Raw genomic sequence first — 15521 nt, forward strand, 5'->3', positions numbered from 1 at the left:
CTCCTCTAAATAAATAAATAAATATAACACCTTAAAAAAAAAAAGGCAAGAAATAACACGTGTGGGTGAGGATATGGACAGAAAGGAACCCTTGTGCACTGTTGGTGGGAATGTAAATTGGTGTAGTTACTGCGGAAAACAGTTATGAAGGATCCTCAAAATATTGAAAGTAGAATTACCAGGCGCCTGGGTGGCTCAGTGGGTTAAGCCGCTGCCTTCGGCTCAGGTCATGATCTCGGGGTCCTGGGATCGAGTCCCGCATCGGGCTCTCTGCTCAGCAGGGAGCCTGCTTCCCTCTTTCTCTCTCTCTGCCTGCCTCTCTGCCTACTTGTGATTTCTCTCTGTCAATAAATAAATTAAAAAAAAATCTTTATAAAAAGAAAGTAGAATTACCATATGATCCGTAATTCCACAACTTAGTATTTACCCAAAGAGAGCACAAAAACACTAATTTGGGAAGATAGATGGCCTTCTATGTTCATTGCAGCATTATTTACAACAGCCAAGACATGGAAGCAGCCCAAGCGTCCACTGATAGATAAATGAAGAAGATGTGGTATAGAGGGGTGTGTGTGTGTGTGTCTGTGTGTGCGTGCGCGTGCATGAACACACACAACGGAATTTGCTCAACCATAAAAAAAAAAAGAATGAGATCTTGCCATTTAGAGCAGCACGGATAGAACTAAAGGGGTTTATGGTAAGTGAAGTAAGTCAGAGAAAGGCAAAGGCCGTATGATTTCACTCCCATGCGGAATCTCAGAAACAAAACAAGTGAACAAACAAACAAAATAGACTCTTAAATACAGAGAGTAACTTGGTCCCCAGACGGGAGGCAAGTGGGGGGGTAGATAAAGGGGATTAAGAGGTACAAATTTCCAGTTATTATTTTTTTTAAAGAAAGAAAAAAAAACAAATAGTAATTTCTAAAGGGGAGCAGCAATCAAAAACAATTGATGTTTGGTACCTTTGCATAGAGAAAGAGGAAAACAGGAAAGCATGACTTTTTGCAAATGTACACTTTTCTATGTTGTTTGGATTGTTAAAATATTTGCATGTATTACGCTGGTTTTTTTAATATCAGTGGACTTTTTGGGCACCGAGGTTATAATTTCTTTTGTTTTTTATATGTATATTTTTATTTTTAAAAACAATATCATTTAAAGAGTTAAATATGAAAACATTCAGACAAACTTATGAAAACTTTAATGCAGGCACTAATTAAATCTAAAATTGTCTTGGGGCACCTAGGTGGCTCAGTTGGTTAAGCAACTGCCTTTGGCTCAGGTCATGATCCCAGGGTCCTGGGATCGAGCCCCATGTTGGGCTCCTTGCTCAGCGGGGAGACTGCTTCTCCCTCTTCCTCTGCCTGCTACTCTGCCAGCTTGTGCTCTCTCTCTCTGTCAAGTAACTAAATAAAATTAAAAAAAAACAAAAAACTAAAATTGTCTTAAACATGGGATGCCTGGGTGGCTCAGTTGGTAGAGAATGTGTGACTCTTGATCTCGAGTTTGGGAGTTCGAACCCCACATTGGATGTAGAGATCACTCAAAAAAAAAAAAAAAGAACCTAAATAAATAAATAAATGAAATTGTCTTTACACAAAAAAAGGTGATTATCAAACATTTTGTCTTTCAAAATATTTATTTCAAGTATAAACTTATGTAATGTACTATATATAGGAAGACAATCACATATAATAAACTTGTAGAACATAATCATTTGATCATCAAAATATAAAAAAATGAAAATAATCTTATATTAGATAATCTGATTGAAAACAGTGTTATCTTATTCAAGTAACAAGCCCAAACCAGTTCCCAACTAAGAGTTAAAGCTCTTTTCTCTATATCTTCATACGCTCGGACTTTAGACAAGGATCATAAATCTTTAACCAGAATTGTTCCCCTAAAAATCCATATTTAAAGTTTCTGTTGCTCTTACGAAAATTATTCAGTTTTGTTTATTTTTCATAAATATTTTTGAAATGCCACGAAGCAAACACATCCACCCTTGGACAACGTCTAAATCCTTTTGCTTACAAAAGTAGAATTAGCTACATAACGAGTCTGAGGTCAAGTGGGAGGCATTGGTGGGTTATTAATCTATACAGGAATGACCTGTCATTTGAGGACAGAGCGACAAGATGAACGCACTTTGAAATCTGGTTCCATCTGATGATACCCCATGTTAACACAAACCTCCTGGTTCTAGAAACCTTTTCCAACGGTGTGCATGAGTGCCCTCGAGAGAATCACCAGGAGCAGGAAAGTTACAAGCCAAGTTCTTGCTGTGCCTGGAATGCTGGTCAGAGACAGTCACCGACCCCCATACACCAGGGGAAATGCACAGCTGTCCCCCAGAGTGCATGTGAGCCCAGTCTGGTGTGGGGGAGGGAGACCCCCTTTATTTGGATGAGGCAGGATCTGTGCCCTCCAGAGGGTCACCATGAGGGAGTGGACCTTTCCCACCGAGGCCACTGTGTCCTACAGAACTCCATCCTGGGTTTGTCGGCTGACCTCTGCCCTTCCCTCCCGGGCTGTTCTCCGCCGGACCTTGCGTCTCCCAGCGCTGAAGGTGGGAAGTCTGGTTTTCTGCCTCTTGCTCGTCATCATCTGAATCGGACTCGTCGTTGTAGAAGTGGATTGTGGCTTGCACTGGGAAACTGGCCAGCACTTTTTCCCCAGAACTTTGCAGATACTCTTGGCGCTTTGAAATGGGTAAATAAAGTCTAATATTTAAGAAATAAATACACCATTAATCACCCAGAAACAGGCAAACTCCCATCTAGCGGGTCCTCTCCTCTCGAGGCGGCTAACCCCCGGTCTCCCTCTCTGATCTTGCCTTCGCTGCGCACAGTGTTTCCTAAATCATCAGAACGCAAAACCGTGGGCAGGGGGAGAGACCTGATCAAAGGAACCCTACACACCAGTTCAGAAATGAGCCTATAATCGGGATGAACAGATTGATTTAGACCACCATGGGAGAGAGGGTGTGCCTCCGTGAAGGTAAAAGGAAATTAAAACACTGAGTTTCACGTTGAGGAGTCTCATTTTGATCAAAGAGAGAATGTCATATATCCTGGAGAATATATGTCTTATTTAGGTTAGGTCCTTATCCCCCGCAACACCCCCAAGTCTGGGGAATCTTGTGACCTTTTGGGCTCTGGAGGAAATCTGGCTCTGAAACCCCAGTCTAGAGAAGCAGCTAATTATTATTATTATTTTTTAAATATTTTATTTATTTATTTGACAGAGAGAGATCACAAGCAGGCAGAGAGACAGGCAGAAAGAGAGGGGAAACCAGGCTCCCTGCGGAGCAGAGAGCCCAATGCAGGGCTTGATCCCAGGACCCCAAGATCATGACCTGAGCCGAAGGCAGAGGCTTAACCCACTGAGCCATCCAGGAGCCCCTCATGTAAAGTGTTTAAAATACCCCTCAGTCTCCCCATAATCCCTCATTCTTACACCTTTCATTCACTAATTTATTTGCATTTTTTCTTGAGGTCTTCTGAGGAACTCAGAGGGATTATTATTTGACCACCACTTATTTGCAAAACTGATTTATTTTTTTATTTTTAAATAATCTCTACGCCCACCATGGGGCTTAAACCTACAATTCCGACATCCAATCACATCCTTTACCAACTGAGCCAACCACGCACCCCTGCAGAGCTGATTGTAATTTCTCTCTTGGATGGAGAAAAAAAGAGAGAAAGAAAATGCCCTACTATAAATAAAGTGTGACGATTCCGAACTTCCTAAGTTTTTTTTTTAAGATTTTATTTATTTATTTATTTGATAGAGAGAGAGAGACAACACAAGCAGGGGGAGTGGGAGAGGGAGAAGCAGGCTTCCTGCTGAGCAAGGAGTTGGACGAGCGAGGGGGAGGAGGGCCAGATCATGACCTGAGCCAAAGGCAGATGCTTAACAGCAGAGCCACCCAAGCACCCTTCTGACCTTCCTAAGGTTCCTGAGAAATCAGGGATTCTCAACCTCCAGAGCGCGTTTGGCAATGTCTGGAGACATTTCTGGTGGCCTTGACGGAGGAGGAGCTACCAGCATGAGTGAGCAGAGCCCAGGGACGGTGGTAAACATCCCATCATGCCCACCGTGGCACCTTCCAACACAGAATTGTCCGGCTCAAAGTGTTGGCAGTGCTGGGGTTGAGGAACTTTGCAACAAACGACCACTGCAACAAATAAAACCATTATACGGGTTTCTTTTTCTCTCTATTGTGTGTGTGTGTGTGTGTTATTCTTTAAATTTATATGTATTTCTATATGATATAAATTACAGATAACGACAGAAATATAAACATAGTTTAGGGTTTGGCCATATTAAAAATTAGCCTGTAATGCTGAAGTTATTTACAGGAGAATTTGAATTTGTAAGTTGCCTGGAACTGATTTAAAATTCTAACAGGGGCGCCCAGGGTGCACAGTCAGTTAAGCTCCAACTTTTGATTTCCGCTCAGGTCATGATCTGGGTGGGGGGTGGAGGGGTAGGGGGTGGGGAGCGGGGTGGGGGGTCGTGAGACTGAGCCCAGCACTGGGCTCTGTGCTCAGCAGGGAGTCTGGCTGGGATTCTCTGTCTTCTTCTCCCTCTCTCCTCCCACTCGAACTCTCTCTCTCAAATAAATAAATCTTTAAAAAAAAATTCTAACAACAATAAAAACATAATTGGGAGAGGGTGATAAACACCATCAGATCTAAAATTGTTGATAATTATTGAGGCTGGTGATGGGCATGTTGGGGGCGGGGTCCCAGGACTCTTCTCTCCACTTGTGTGTAAGATTGAAATTTTTTTATAATAAAAAGATAAAATAAAAATAAAGCTTCCCAAGTGATCCTATGGGGATGGAAAAGCTTCCTTTTCCAGAAATCACTCTTTGACCAGTCGGAAGGGCTTTCGATTTCATCTCCGGCAATGAGGATCTCTGGATCTTACTAAAGCTTTCAGTCTTCCGGGATAACCAGGGTAAAAATACTCTGAGGAGGAGTGGCTCCTTTTGCTGAAGGGAATAAGAGACGGGGAGAGAAAGAGACAGAGAAACAGACATAAGTCCTGAGCAAGAGCCACCTGCCTCAGTGGATGAATGTAAGAGGGACACAGCAGTGGGGGCGCTGTCACCCCCAGGACCGTGGAAGCACAGAAAGGCTAGAGGGGCCACCGTGGTGGAGCCATCCCCCAGCCCTTCATTCAGTCACACACGTATCTGGAAGGTTTACTTTGCTTTAGACAGAATACTAACTGATACCCGGGAGACAAATCAGAATAAACTTAAATACTTAAGTAAATAAACAGATACACACGTACAAGTCATACTCCGCTGAATTTAACCCAAGACATGAAATGCAATGAGAGGTATGAACAAAAGACTTAAAGGAAAGACATCAATCCAACCTGCAACTAGAACGCTGAATGAATGAATGAATGAATGAATGGATTCCAGAAATCCAACAAAATATCCTTGAAGTTTTGGGAGGTCATAATAACTAAATATTGGACAATATATGGAATTATTTTCTACTTTGTCAAGAATGTGCACAGTTGAAGACACGAAACTGTATTTATGTCTCCATTAAAAGAAAATAATCTATTTCTTACTGTGAGGTCATGTTACCTTACAGGATGCTGAAACCCAAAGGCCCCCTTTGATCCCGGAGTTTGTGGGTCACCTCCAGGTTCAAGCTGTAAAGACAGAAACGTACAAACACAGACATAGTCAAACACATCCCTCTGAGGTCGCACCTTGAAATTCTAGAAAAGAAAATCTAAGTGGTTTGCACTTCTTAGTAGCAATACGAATTTAGAGACAGTTTAAACACCTTTACGGTATTTCACGAGCCTCTTTCTCTTCCTGCTGTCAGAGATGTCCTGGGCACCGTGAGGGATCAAAGACAGGAAGATGAGTCCCATACAGTCCTTCAGTTCAGGCATTTTTTTTTTTAAGTTTTTATTTATTTATTTGGCAGAGAGAGGCGGCTAATGAGGTAACACAAGCAAGAGTAGAGGGAGAGGGAGGAGCAGGGAGCTTGATGTGGGGTTCCATCTCAGGACCCTGAAATCAGGATCTGAGCCAAAGGCAGACACTTAATGACTGAGTCACCCAGGTGACCCCAGGCTTTTACAATTAATGGGAAAAGACACACGTAGGAAAATGACTACACTACAAAGCCTCTTACAGCAAGATGCCAACAATTCTAAGCAGGGAGGAAGAAAAAGTTCACGGAGGGCCTCGTGGAGACATCAGCAGCATTTGGGTGTGCAAGTCTGAGACCATTCTTGGCGGAGGGGAACATCAAATTCTGAGGGGCCAGAAAACAGAGATCGTAGTTGGGGAAGGGTGAGGAGCCCAGTGCAGAACGAAGGAGAAGCTGTGGTATTTAATGGGCCCCAGCAGGAAGCTGAGTCCCGATCACAGGATGCCTTGAGGACCTACTTCTCAGCCTGGCTTTCATTCTGGAGAAGCACTAGAGACCGTCACTGATTTCTGAGTCAGGAGTTCAACCATCAGATCTGTAGTTCAAGGATATGGTGGCCCCAGGGACCAGCGCACAGTCGAGCTTGGGGAGGTAAGGACTCGGAGATACGGGTCGAGAAGGGATAAAGGACTGAACAGGGACAGGAAGGGAAAGGAAAGGTGGATTCCAAGGACACTTCAGTCGTATTCAAAAACCAACCTGACCACTTGAATGTCACGAGTGGAGGAGAGGGAAGCCAGTCTGAGGAACGAAAGGCTACGTTGATGGAGCTAAGATATAAGCAGAGAGAGAGAGAGAGAGAGAGAGATCGCACGCCAGGCTTGTCCTTGCGGTGACCAGCGGTGGTGCTAGGGAAGTGAAGGGACAGCCACACTCTGCCTGTCCAGGCCTGACCCCGTTCTGCCCAAATTCATGAGGTCCTGAATCTCAATGAACTTGGCCTGAACTGTGGTCAGATGATCTGATGGGCTACAAAGCTGGCGACTGTCATTCAATCTCAGAGCTCCTCCATCTCAGAGCTCCGAAAGTTGTAGTTACTATGTAAAGCGGGAAGAGACGCTTTTGCTTGAAAGTAAGCTGAAATGAGCTAGGGCAATGGGTCAGAAACCCCAGCGCTTGGGTTTGTGTGGCGTTTAGCAGGAACCAGATCGGGAGTGAGACAAAACCTGCTGGAGCAGGACAAGAAAGGTCCTGCTCAGCAGGATCCTGAGGATGGTTCCTCACCAACGATCATCACACCCTGTCCGTCCCACAGCGATAGCTGTGTAGCCTTTGCGAGCAAATGTCATTATATTTTACCATTATATTTTTTACAATATGCTGTGATGAGCGATGTCAGGGAAAGAAAATGAAGTTCTTTGAACAAAATCTTCTCCAAAATGAAGTTCACTTTTTGAGAACTCCAGAGAATCATGTCTGTGCTAAGCTGTGTTGTAATTATAAAATACCCCTAACTGCCGACTAACACAGAAAGCAATCCTGCGCTGTCAGAGGTGATTTTACATCCTCTGAGGGGAGAGCATCTAAAGCAACAAGGCAAACTTTGGTGGACCCCAAAAGACAGTGTCAGTACAGAAAAAAAGCTTCCTTTAAGTGAATCATTCTAACCAGACTCTGTGAAACATACAATACACCTTTAGAAACTCTAAAACTTTACCCCCCCAACATACATAGCTTTATGCCACAAATATCTTCTAATTAAAGATCATCTTCTCTTGGCAGAAATGTCTACACATTCACACTTGGGTAATTCAAGGGGATCAGGAATGTATACAAGGAAAGGTGTGTGTGTCCTTAGGAGTAAGAGAAGAGATAAAAGTAGACTTCCTTCCATTGGAGTCTCCGGTTCTCCTCCCCACGCAGCCTCTGACTCCGATAAAGCGATGGGGTGGGAAGCCTGTAATATGGGAAGATGAGCCCAGCAGGACACAGCCCCAGACGTCTCCTTTCAGGAAATCACCTCCCTTGCAAGGTGGGCAAGGGGCCAGGAGGGAAGTATAACAGAGGTCAACACAGGCCTGGGCTGTGGTTCATTTTCCCCAGGCAGGAGGGAGACAGCTCCCAAGGGGAAGTAGGGGTACCCAATGATTGAGGGTGACCCAGGTGCTCAGGGCACAGGGCTTTGAACCCGCCCTCGAATTTCTCTTTCTCTGAAAAATACGCAACAGGGCTCTGGAGCCAAGGAATTTTCCCGCGTTGTCGGGAGAGGGCGCTGTTGAGCAAGAAGCGTTCTCTTCCAGCGCTAAGCTGCGCTCACCCTGCCCGGGGTCCCGGAACCCTAAGCCTTACAGGGAACCTGCGGTCTGCGGTCGCCCGCTGCTGTGCTTTCCGCCTGGCCAGCTGGGCTCTGCAAAAAGCTAGCCAGCCCCCTGAGAGCAACTCCCCCCCAAATCCACGGACACAACCCTGCCATGCTGACGATCAATTAGCAACTCCCTCCAGTTTAACACTTTCCTGCAAGTAATCATTTTTCTCACAAATATCCTTCTCATCCTAGGAGGAAAAAAAACCCATCTGCCTTGCATACTATACTGTGCTATTGTATTTTTATTCTTGCAACAACGGATAGGCTCCTTATACATTTCATTTAACAAAAAAAATGGATAATTGTGAACTTCTATCATTTCTCCCTCTCTCAAGCACTTTTTAAATCTTGTTTAAGAACTTGAGCTTGAATGCAAAAGGTGTTAACTATTTTCCATTATTTAGATATTTCACGTATTTAAGAGTCACTTGGGTTACAAAATCATATACCTTGTTAATCTGATACAGATTGCATGTTTAATTTTTTTAAATAAAAGCAACAATGAAAACTTCCATTATCCAAGCTGTTTTAGTAAAGTAGTTTGAATATCAAAATACAGTCAAAGGTCAGCTTTCGTGCACCTGAGTTTCTTATCATATTACAAATAACTGTACACATAACCTATACCACATGTTGGGTAAGTTAAATGCATGGTCCTTTTCAGCCTGATTAGCTCTCCAGCATTGTAACAGTCATCAGCTTACATTTTAAGATTTTTGAAAAGGAAAGGTAAAGTCTATGAAAGCAAGCTATTACTTCAATAAGTATAAAGCAATTTAGGTACCAATGCAGGAAACAAAAGAATTGTGGTGGAGATTAATCTTTACCCACAAAGCCTTGGCGGGAGTGTATTTGCTCAGACAACATGAATTACCCCAGGAGTGCTTGCAGACTGGCCAAAAGCGCTTCGGGAAGGGCCAGATGATGGGTGGGGGCTTTTAACCACCACTTCTGGGCACTCCAGACTGGTTTCTGCCCTTATTGGCACTGTGGTACGAGCCCACCAGTAATGGCATACTCAGAAGGGGGACTGGAGCAGCTTTCTCTTCTCTCCTCCACCTGCTGGTTTGCGGCAGGGGAACTCAATGTCTCACTCGCTCTTTTCTAGAATTCTCTTATAATGCCAGAAAGAGCTATGCCATAGTGGCGTTGCTTTTCAAGAAAGAAAGCAGGAGCCCAGTCTCTATACATGTGACTCAGGTCTGATCAACAACCAGCTCACCCAGGTTCCCTCTCCCAGGCCCACAGGAGTTCTGCATTAGGGGACCAAGGGAGAGACAGGCGGAGGAGGCCTTTCATGGTCATTTTTGAGTTGTGCCACTTTCTGGCTGAACCCTTCGATACCACAATGCCCGCCTTAGCCTTACCCGGCTTCCAGTTCTGGTCAGCTCAGCTTCTTGGGATGTGAGGATCCAAGGTCTCCATGGTGTGGCGCTGGAAAGGCAGGGACCAGAGGTGAACCCCAGAATTTTCTGCTGTCTTTTAAAATTATATCATCAGAGTTATCGTTCTTATCAATTCCAGTGTTTGACTGAGAGTCCCTGGATACCATAGAAAGTTCTTTCACGTTCTCAGTCTGAATAAACTGATGCCATTTGCGTTTTTGTTTTTTTTCTCTCCTGCCACACTCTTCTCTGCCTTCACCGGCTTTGAGAAAATAATCTGATGCAATTATCAGGGGACATATAAATTGAGAGATTTCCCGCTCCCAACCCAAATGGAGTCTCCAATTGATTCCCCACTGTAGCTGGCTACTTTGTTGCTCATTAATTTCGACTGCACCCCCTCGGCTGTTGAAGGATCTAACCCCGCAGAGATGAGTCCACAGGGTTCTACAACGCGAAAGGGGGGTTGGGGCATGGGTTTCTCCTCTCTGGCTGCCTAGCCACCCAACCCCTTCCACACTTTAACTGTACTATCTTGAAAGGGCTGAGCCCCAAGTGCAGGGCAAACAAAGACTGTCATCAAGAGTGTGACAGTCCGCGTGAGGGGACTCTCTGGAAGGCTAGCTGGGAGGCCCCGAGACTTCAAGTTCCCAGCCCGGTGAATTTCAGATCTATGAATGGAAGCGTTGGCCCTTTAGGTTGGTGTGCGCCTCCCGGGCCCCCACACTTCGGCGCTGTGCGCGGAAAATGGAGAGGACCGTGCGTCCCCATCCAAGGCTAAGGAACTTGCTTGACGTCGCGGTCGGGCTCCGGGGCTCTGCCCGGGTTCTGGGGGCTCCATGGCGCTGGCATCCCGCTCTGCGCTCGCTGCCCCGACGCGCTGCGCGCCTCCCGACGCGTCCAGGGGGCCGCGGGGACACCCTCACCTCTCGGGCCCGCGCGGCGGCGGTGGCCTCCGGGGACCATCCGCGGGGCAGTGACAGACGCGCCCGCGCGCCTCCCGGGCTCCGGCCGCCGCCTCGGGTCTCATGGTGTCCGCGCAGCCAGCGCCTCTCCCGCGGCGCCAGCGACACGGCCGCGCCTCTAACCGCTCGGGCGAGGGCGCTCACCTACCAGTGCGCTCCGCGCCAGGTTTAAAAACGGGGGCGGGGCGGGAGGGGACAAGGGAAACCGAGGAGGAGGGGGCGGAGAGGGCGCAGGGAGGCTGCGGGAAGGGACAGGGAAGCCGGAGAGGGGGAGGGGAGGAGAAAAGCTTCAGAAGGGGCGCCCCGCGGGGAGTGAAGTGGGGGAGGGGGAAACTATCCGTGGAAAGGACTCAGGAAGCTCGGGGCGAGGGTGCGGAGGGGACAAAGGAAACCCAGGGAGGGTCGCCAGGGGCGGGGACAAGGAAGCTTGGGGAATGGGCGGCGGGAAGTGACTCGGGGAAAGCGGGGAAAACGTGTTAGGGTGGGGGGATTCTATGGGGCACCCTCCCTATGGGGTCGGGGGTGACGGAGCACTTGCTCAGGGGCCTCCCCTGCTGGGCGCTGGAGCGAAGGGGGTCCCTGGCTTCTTCCTGCCCCTCTGGGGCTCCCCGCAGGCCTAGGGGTTCTGGTTCCTGCGGCAGCGTCTAGGTGCCCAGATTTCCGGAGGATCTCACGTCCACGCTTTTAAGCAGCCGCGCGGTTGCGGGGCGGGGAGCAGTTGCGGATGTCTCGCGACCCACGTAGACCTGCCCTGCCTGCGGTGCCGGAGCGCGCGCCCGGGATGCCCCGACGGCGCTGCGCGAAGCGTGTTGGCTGGAGACGGGGCTGCGCTTCCAGGCGGTGGAAGGCCGCGGAGAGGAGAGGAGTAGAGAGGACGCTGCCCACCGTCCGGGTCTTGGGAAAGAGCATGACTCCGCGTGGGGATGCGAGGGATCTGCCGCCAGTTAGCCGGCGGCCGCGCTTAGAAAGCGCCCGGATGAGCCTGGAGGCGCCGACGCCGGGCTTTGAGGACACTTCCCCAGGCTGCAGGGCTCGAGGGCGCGCGGGAGCGCAGCCGCCACCGTCGCCAATCGCAGGGTTAGGTGGAAGGAATGCTGGTTTATTAGTTGCCCCGGCGACAGAACACCGAAGGCGGCGGCGGGCCTGGAGTCGGGGCGGGCAGGGGTGGGGGGCAGTATTTGCTTAAATAGCCTCTGCTCCTCCGCGCCCCACTGACACTGCGTTTGAGAACTGGAGCTTGCTGTATGTGATTTGTGGGAATTTCCGCGTGCTGTATGGGGGGGAAAATCAACGAACTTAAATAAAAATACTTCCACATTTTGTTTTCTTAAAAGCAACAGATGTTTGACAATAATTAACGCCAATTAAAGGCAGAGAGGGAAAATTAATAACCTTACTAAACGGTTTCATACAAATGATTAAAGACTAAGTGTAAGAGAGGGGGAGGGGAAATCGAAGAACAACATTAGCAGACAACTTAACAACAAAAACGTACTGCATTAACGTTGAGCAGCCTCTGTGGGCGCCTCAATCTAGTGTCTTTTCAGGTAGCCTATGGCAAGGTAGTCGGATTACCTTCCTAAGTATGACACCGTATATCACATGCCTTAAACATGATCGCCTCTTGGCTCGGTAATTCTCCTTCTGGGTCTATATTAAAAATGTATTAATTCACAGAAAGATGTTCATTATAGTGTTATTTATAATGCTGAAAAATATGACTAATGACTAATCAATGACTAATCAGTGATGGTGGACCATCATGCAGCTAATAAAATGGTCATTGAGTTTTCACCAGCTTGGGGAAATACATACATATAGTGTTAAAAGAGTAAGATCTAGGGGCGCCTGGGTAGCTCAGTGGGTTAAAGCCTCTGCCTTCAGCTTGGGTCATGGTCTCAGGGTCCTGGGATTGAGCCCCGAGTTGGGTTCTCTGCTCAGCAGGGAGCCTGCTTCCTCCTCTCTCTGCCTGCCTCTCTGCCTATTTATGATCTCGGTCTGTCAAGTAAATAAATAAAATCTAAAAAAAAAAAAAAAAAAAAAAAAAAAAAAAAAAAAAGTAGGATCCAGAGTATACAGGGGCTACAAATGACAAAACAGAAGCAGCCACTGAGTACCGGGATTACCAGGGATTTTTTTTTTAAGAAATTTTTTATTCATCTGTTGTGATGAGCACTGGGTCTTATACGCAACTAAGGAATCATTGAACACTACATCAAAAACTAATGATGCACTATATGCTGGTTAACTGAACATAATAAAAAATAAATTATTTAATTAAAAATAAAAAATTTAAAAGATTTTTAAAATTACTTTTACGTAATCTCTACACTCAGCATGGGACTCAAGTTTATAATCCCAAGGTCAAGAGTCCCACGCTCTACTGACAGAGCCAGGTCCCCCACTAAAGACTTAAAACACTTAAAAAAATTGTTTTCTAAATTTTCGACAATGAGCATATATTTCTGTGTGGTAAAATACACATCACATCATTTACCATTTTAACCATTTTCAAATGCAACTCAGCAGCATTAAGTACATTCACACTGTTGTGCATCCAGCCCCAGTAACTCTGTGCCATAAAACACAAACTCCCCACACCCCTCTCCTCCAGCTCCTGGTACAACAATTCTCCTTCCTGTGGCTCTCACTATTCTAGGCACCTCCTATAATTGGACTCATTTGTTCCTTTTGTGAAGCCCATAATTAATTTCATAAGCTAGTTAATTTCATAATCCTCATCCCAACCCTATAAATAGGCATTATCCTTATCTTACAGATTAAGAATCTGGGGTTCAGGGAGGTAGGGTAATTGGCATAAAGTCACCATCTGGTTAGAATACCAGAACTTGTGCTCCTGCGGGTACTTGGAATTCAGACAATGCTGCGAAAGTAAGTTTCAAAGATAAGAAGGACCCAAGACAGCGCCTGCACATAGTAAACACTCAGTTTTGTCTTCCTGTTTTCTTTTGTTCTTCCTCCGCCGAGCATATGGAGGAACACATGGCCTGGAGCGACCATTTCAGCGACGATATCAAGTAGTTATGGACTATACCCAAAGTATATAATAAATATCAATGAGTTCCTACTGATATCAACAAAGATCAAGGGGCAGCTGGGTGGCTCAGAGGGTTAAGCCTTTGCCTTCAGCTCCTGTTGTGATCTAAGGGTCCTGGGATGGAGTCTGCTTCCGCCTCTCTCTCTCTCTGCCTGCTTCTATGCCTACTTGTGATCACTCTCTCTGTGTAAAATAAATAAAATCTTATAAAAAAAAATCAAGTGACAAGCATAAGCAAGTCTCCTTACAGAAAAGTTCCAAAAGATTTATGTAAATACTCACCCTCAAGGACTTGGGATATAACTCCAGAAACTATACTGAAAATTAATAGCTATGCATGTTTCTACTGAAAATATATTTAATGAAAAATAAGTTTATTGGTAATGCAGGATAAAGGGATGTGTGTGGGGTGTGTGTGTTTTGAGTTCTTTCTGCAGGTAGAATTAAAATACAGTAACAGAAATAAACTGCTGTTGAGTCAAGGACTTTCAACTCAAAGGACTTTTGTGTTATCAAATATGTTATAATTATTCCTTAAACTTTTGGGGAATCCAAGGAAGATGTTTGTGATAGAGGAAATAATTTGCCAAAAGCTATAGAAATCTTAAGAAACTTAATTAAACTCTTGGTTTATAAACTGGGAGAAATTGCATAGCTTCAAGTGCCTGGATTCCTGCCTCAGAGGTGATGTGGGAAAGAGATAAAATTGAGGTTCTATTTCTTGCTCTGTTCTCTTTAATTAAAAATTCTTTTTCGTATGCTGACTTTCAGTTGTTGCTTAGAAACAAAGAGTGAAGATGTCAACCCTCAGGGTTTCCGGCTTGCCTAGGAGGAGGATACCAAAAGTCAAAACATCTCAGAGGGCAGAATATTTTTACATAAACAGTGCTGAAGACAAGCAGGGAAATGACTGTTTCCTTTCCTTGTGTTTAGACAGAACCTGTTTCCTGTTCTCTGCTCCACAAAGTGGCTCCACAATTCCCAAAGCTGATTTAGAAGTTTCAAGATGGTCTTGCTGTTGATATTATTTTCTAAGAGATTGTTCTGGAGACCAGAAAAAAAAAAAAAAGTCTATTTTTCTATGGGAATAAGATGCATTGGGACATTTTTGTTTTTAAGAAATTGATTTTTATTTTTTAAAATCATGGTAAGATACAAATAACATAAAAATCTACCATCTTAAACACTTTAAGTAATTGTAATTGAAGTGTAATTGACACAATGTTACATTAGTTTCAGGTGTACAACTCAGAGATTCAACAACTCTGTAAGTTATGCTCCTGCACTATACTGTTTACCCTGTGACGTATGTATTCCATAACTGGATTTTTAAGTCTTTTTTAAGTGGTATCAAGTACATTCACATTGTTGTGCAACCACTCACCACCACCCATCTCGAACTTTTTCATCATCTGGAATTGAAACTTTGTATCCATTAAACACACATTCCCATTGCCTCCTTGCTCTGCCCCTATAACCTCTATTCTATCTTCTGTTCTGAACGATTATCTAGGTATGTCCTGTAAGTGGAATCAAGCAGTACCTGTCCTTTTGTTTCACTAAGGATGATGTCCTCAGGGTTCATTCACCTACCTGTAGCATACATCAGAATTTCCTTCCCTTTCAAGGCTATATTCCATTGTATATGTAGATCACTTCCATTTCTCCATTCATCCATCGTGGGACACAGCTTGTTCCAGTCTTTTGGTGATTGTGTATACTGCTACTAAGAACAGCATTCATATGAGCCCCTGCCTTCACGTCTTTTGGTATGTATTCAGAAGTAGAATTGTGAGATGAGACATACTGGGTTTTGAATTCTTAA

At 45.3% G+C, this 15521-nt stretch overlaps 1 protein-coding gene across 1 annotated transcript; it reads right to left on the reverse strand.

Moving 5' to 3' along the window:
• Positions 1–1622: 1622 nt before the first annotated feature.
• RIPPLY3 (ripply transcriptional repressor 3) lies at positions 1623–11944 on the reverse strand. The gene is made up of 4 exons (XM_082742503.1): positions 10600–11944; positions 9656–9722; positions 5623–5690; positions 1623–2728 (listed from the first exon to the last, which is right to left on the reverse strand). Exons 1-4 carry the CDS (start codon positions 10701–10703, stop codon positions 2404–2406), a joined length of 564 nt encoding a protein of 187 aa, XP_082598629.1. The 5' UTR covers positions 10704–11944; the 3' UTR covers positions 1623–2403.
• Positions 11945–15521: the final 3577 nt, after the last annotated feature.

This window comes from Mustela nivalis, assembly GCF_964662115.1.
Source record: "Mustela nivalis genome assembly, chromosome: 1".
NCBI lineage: Eukaryota > Metazoa > Chordata > Mammalia > Carnivora > Mustelidae > Mustela > Mustela nivalis.

Excerpts from the sequence above, each read along its gene's own strand:
- RIPPLY3 (XM_082742503.1), bottom strand. The coding sequence starts at position 10,703 with ATGAGACCCGAGGCGGCGGCCGGAGCCCGGGAGGCGCGCGGGCGCGTC. Across the intron at positions 9,723-10,599 it reads CCGCCGCGCGGGCCCGAGAG|CGCCACACCATGGAGACCTT; the intron begins GTGAGGGTGTCC and ends CTGCCTTTCCAG. Across the intron at positions 2,729-5,622 it reads GGGTTTCAGCATCCTGTAAG|ACTTTATTTACCCATTTCAA; the intron begins GTAACATGACCT and ends CTTAAATATTAG.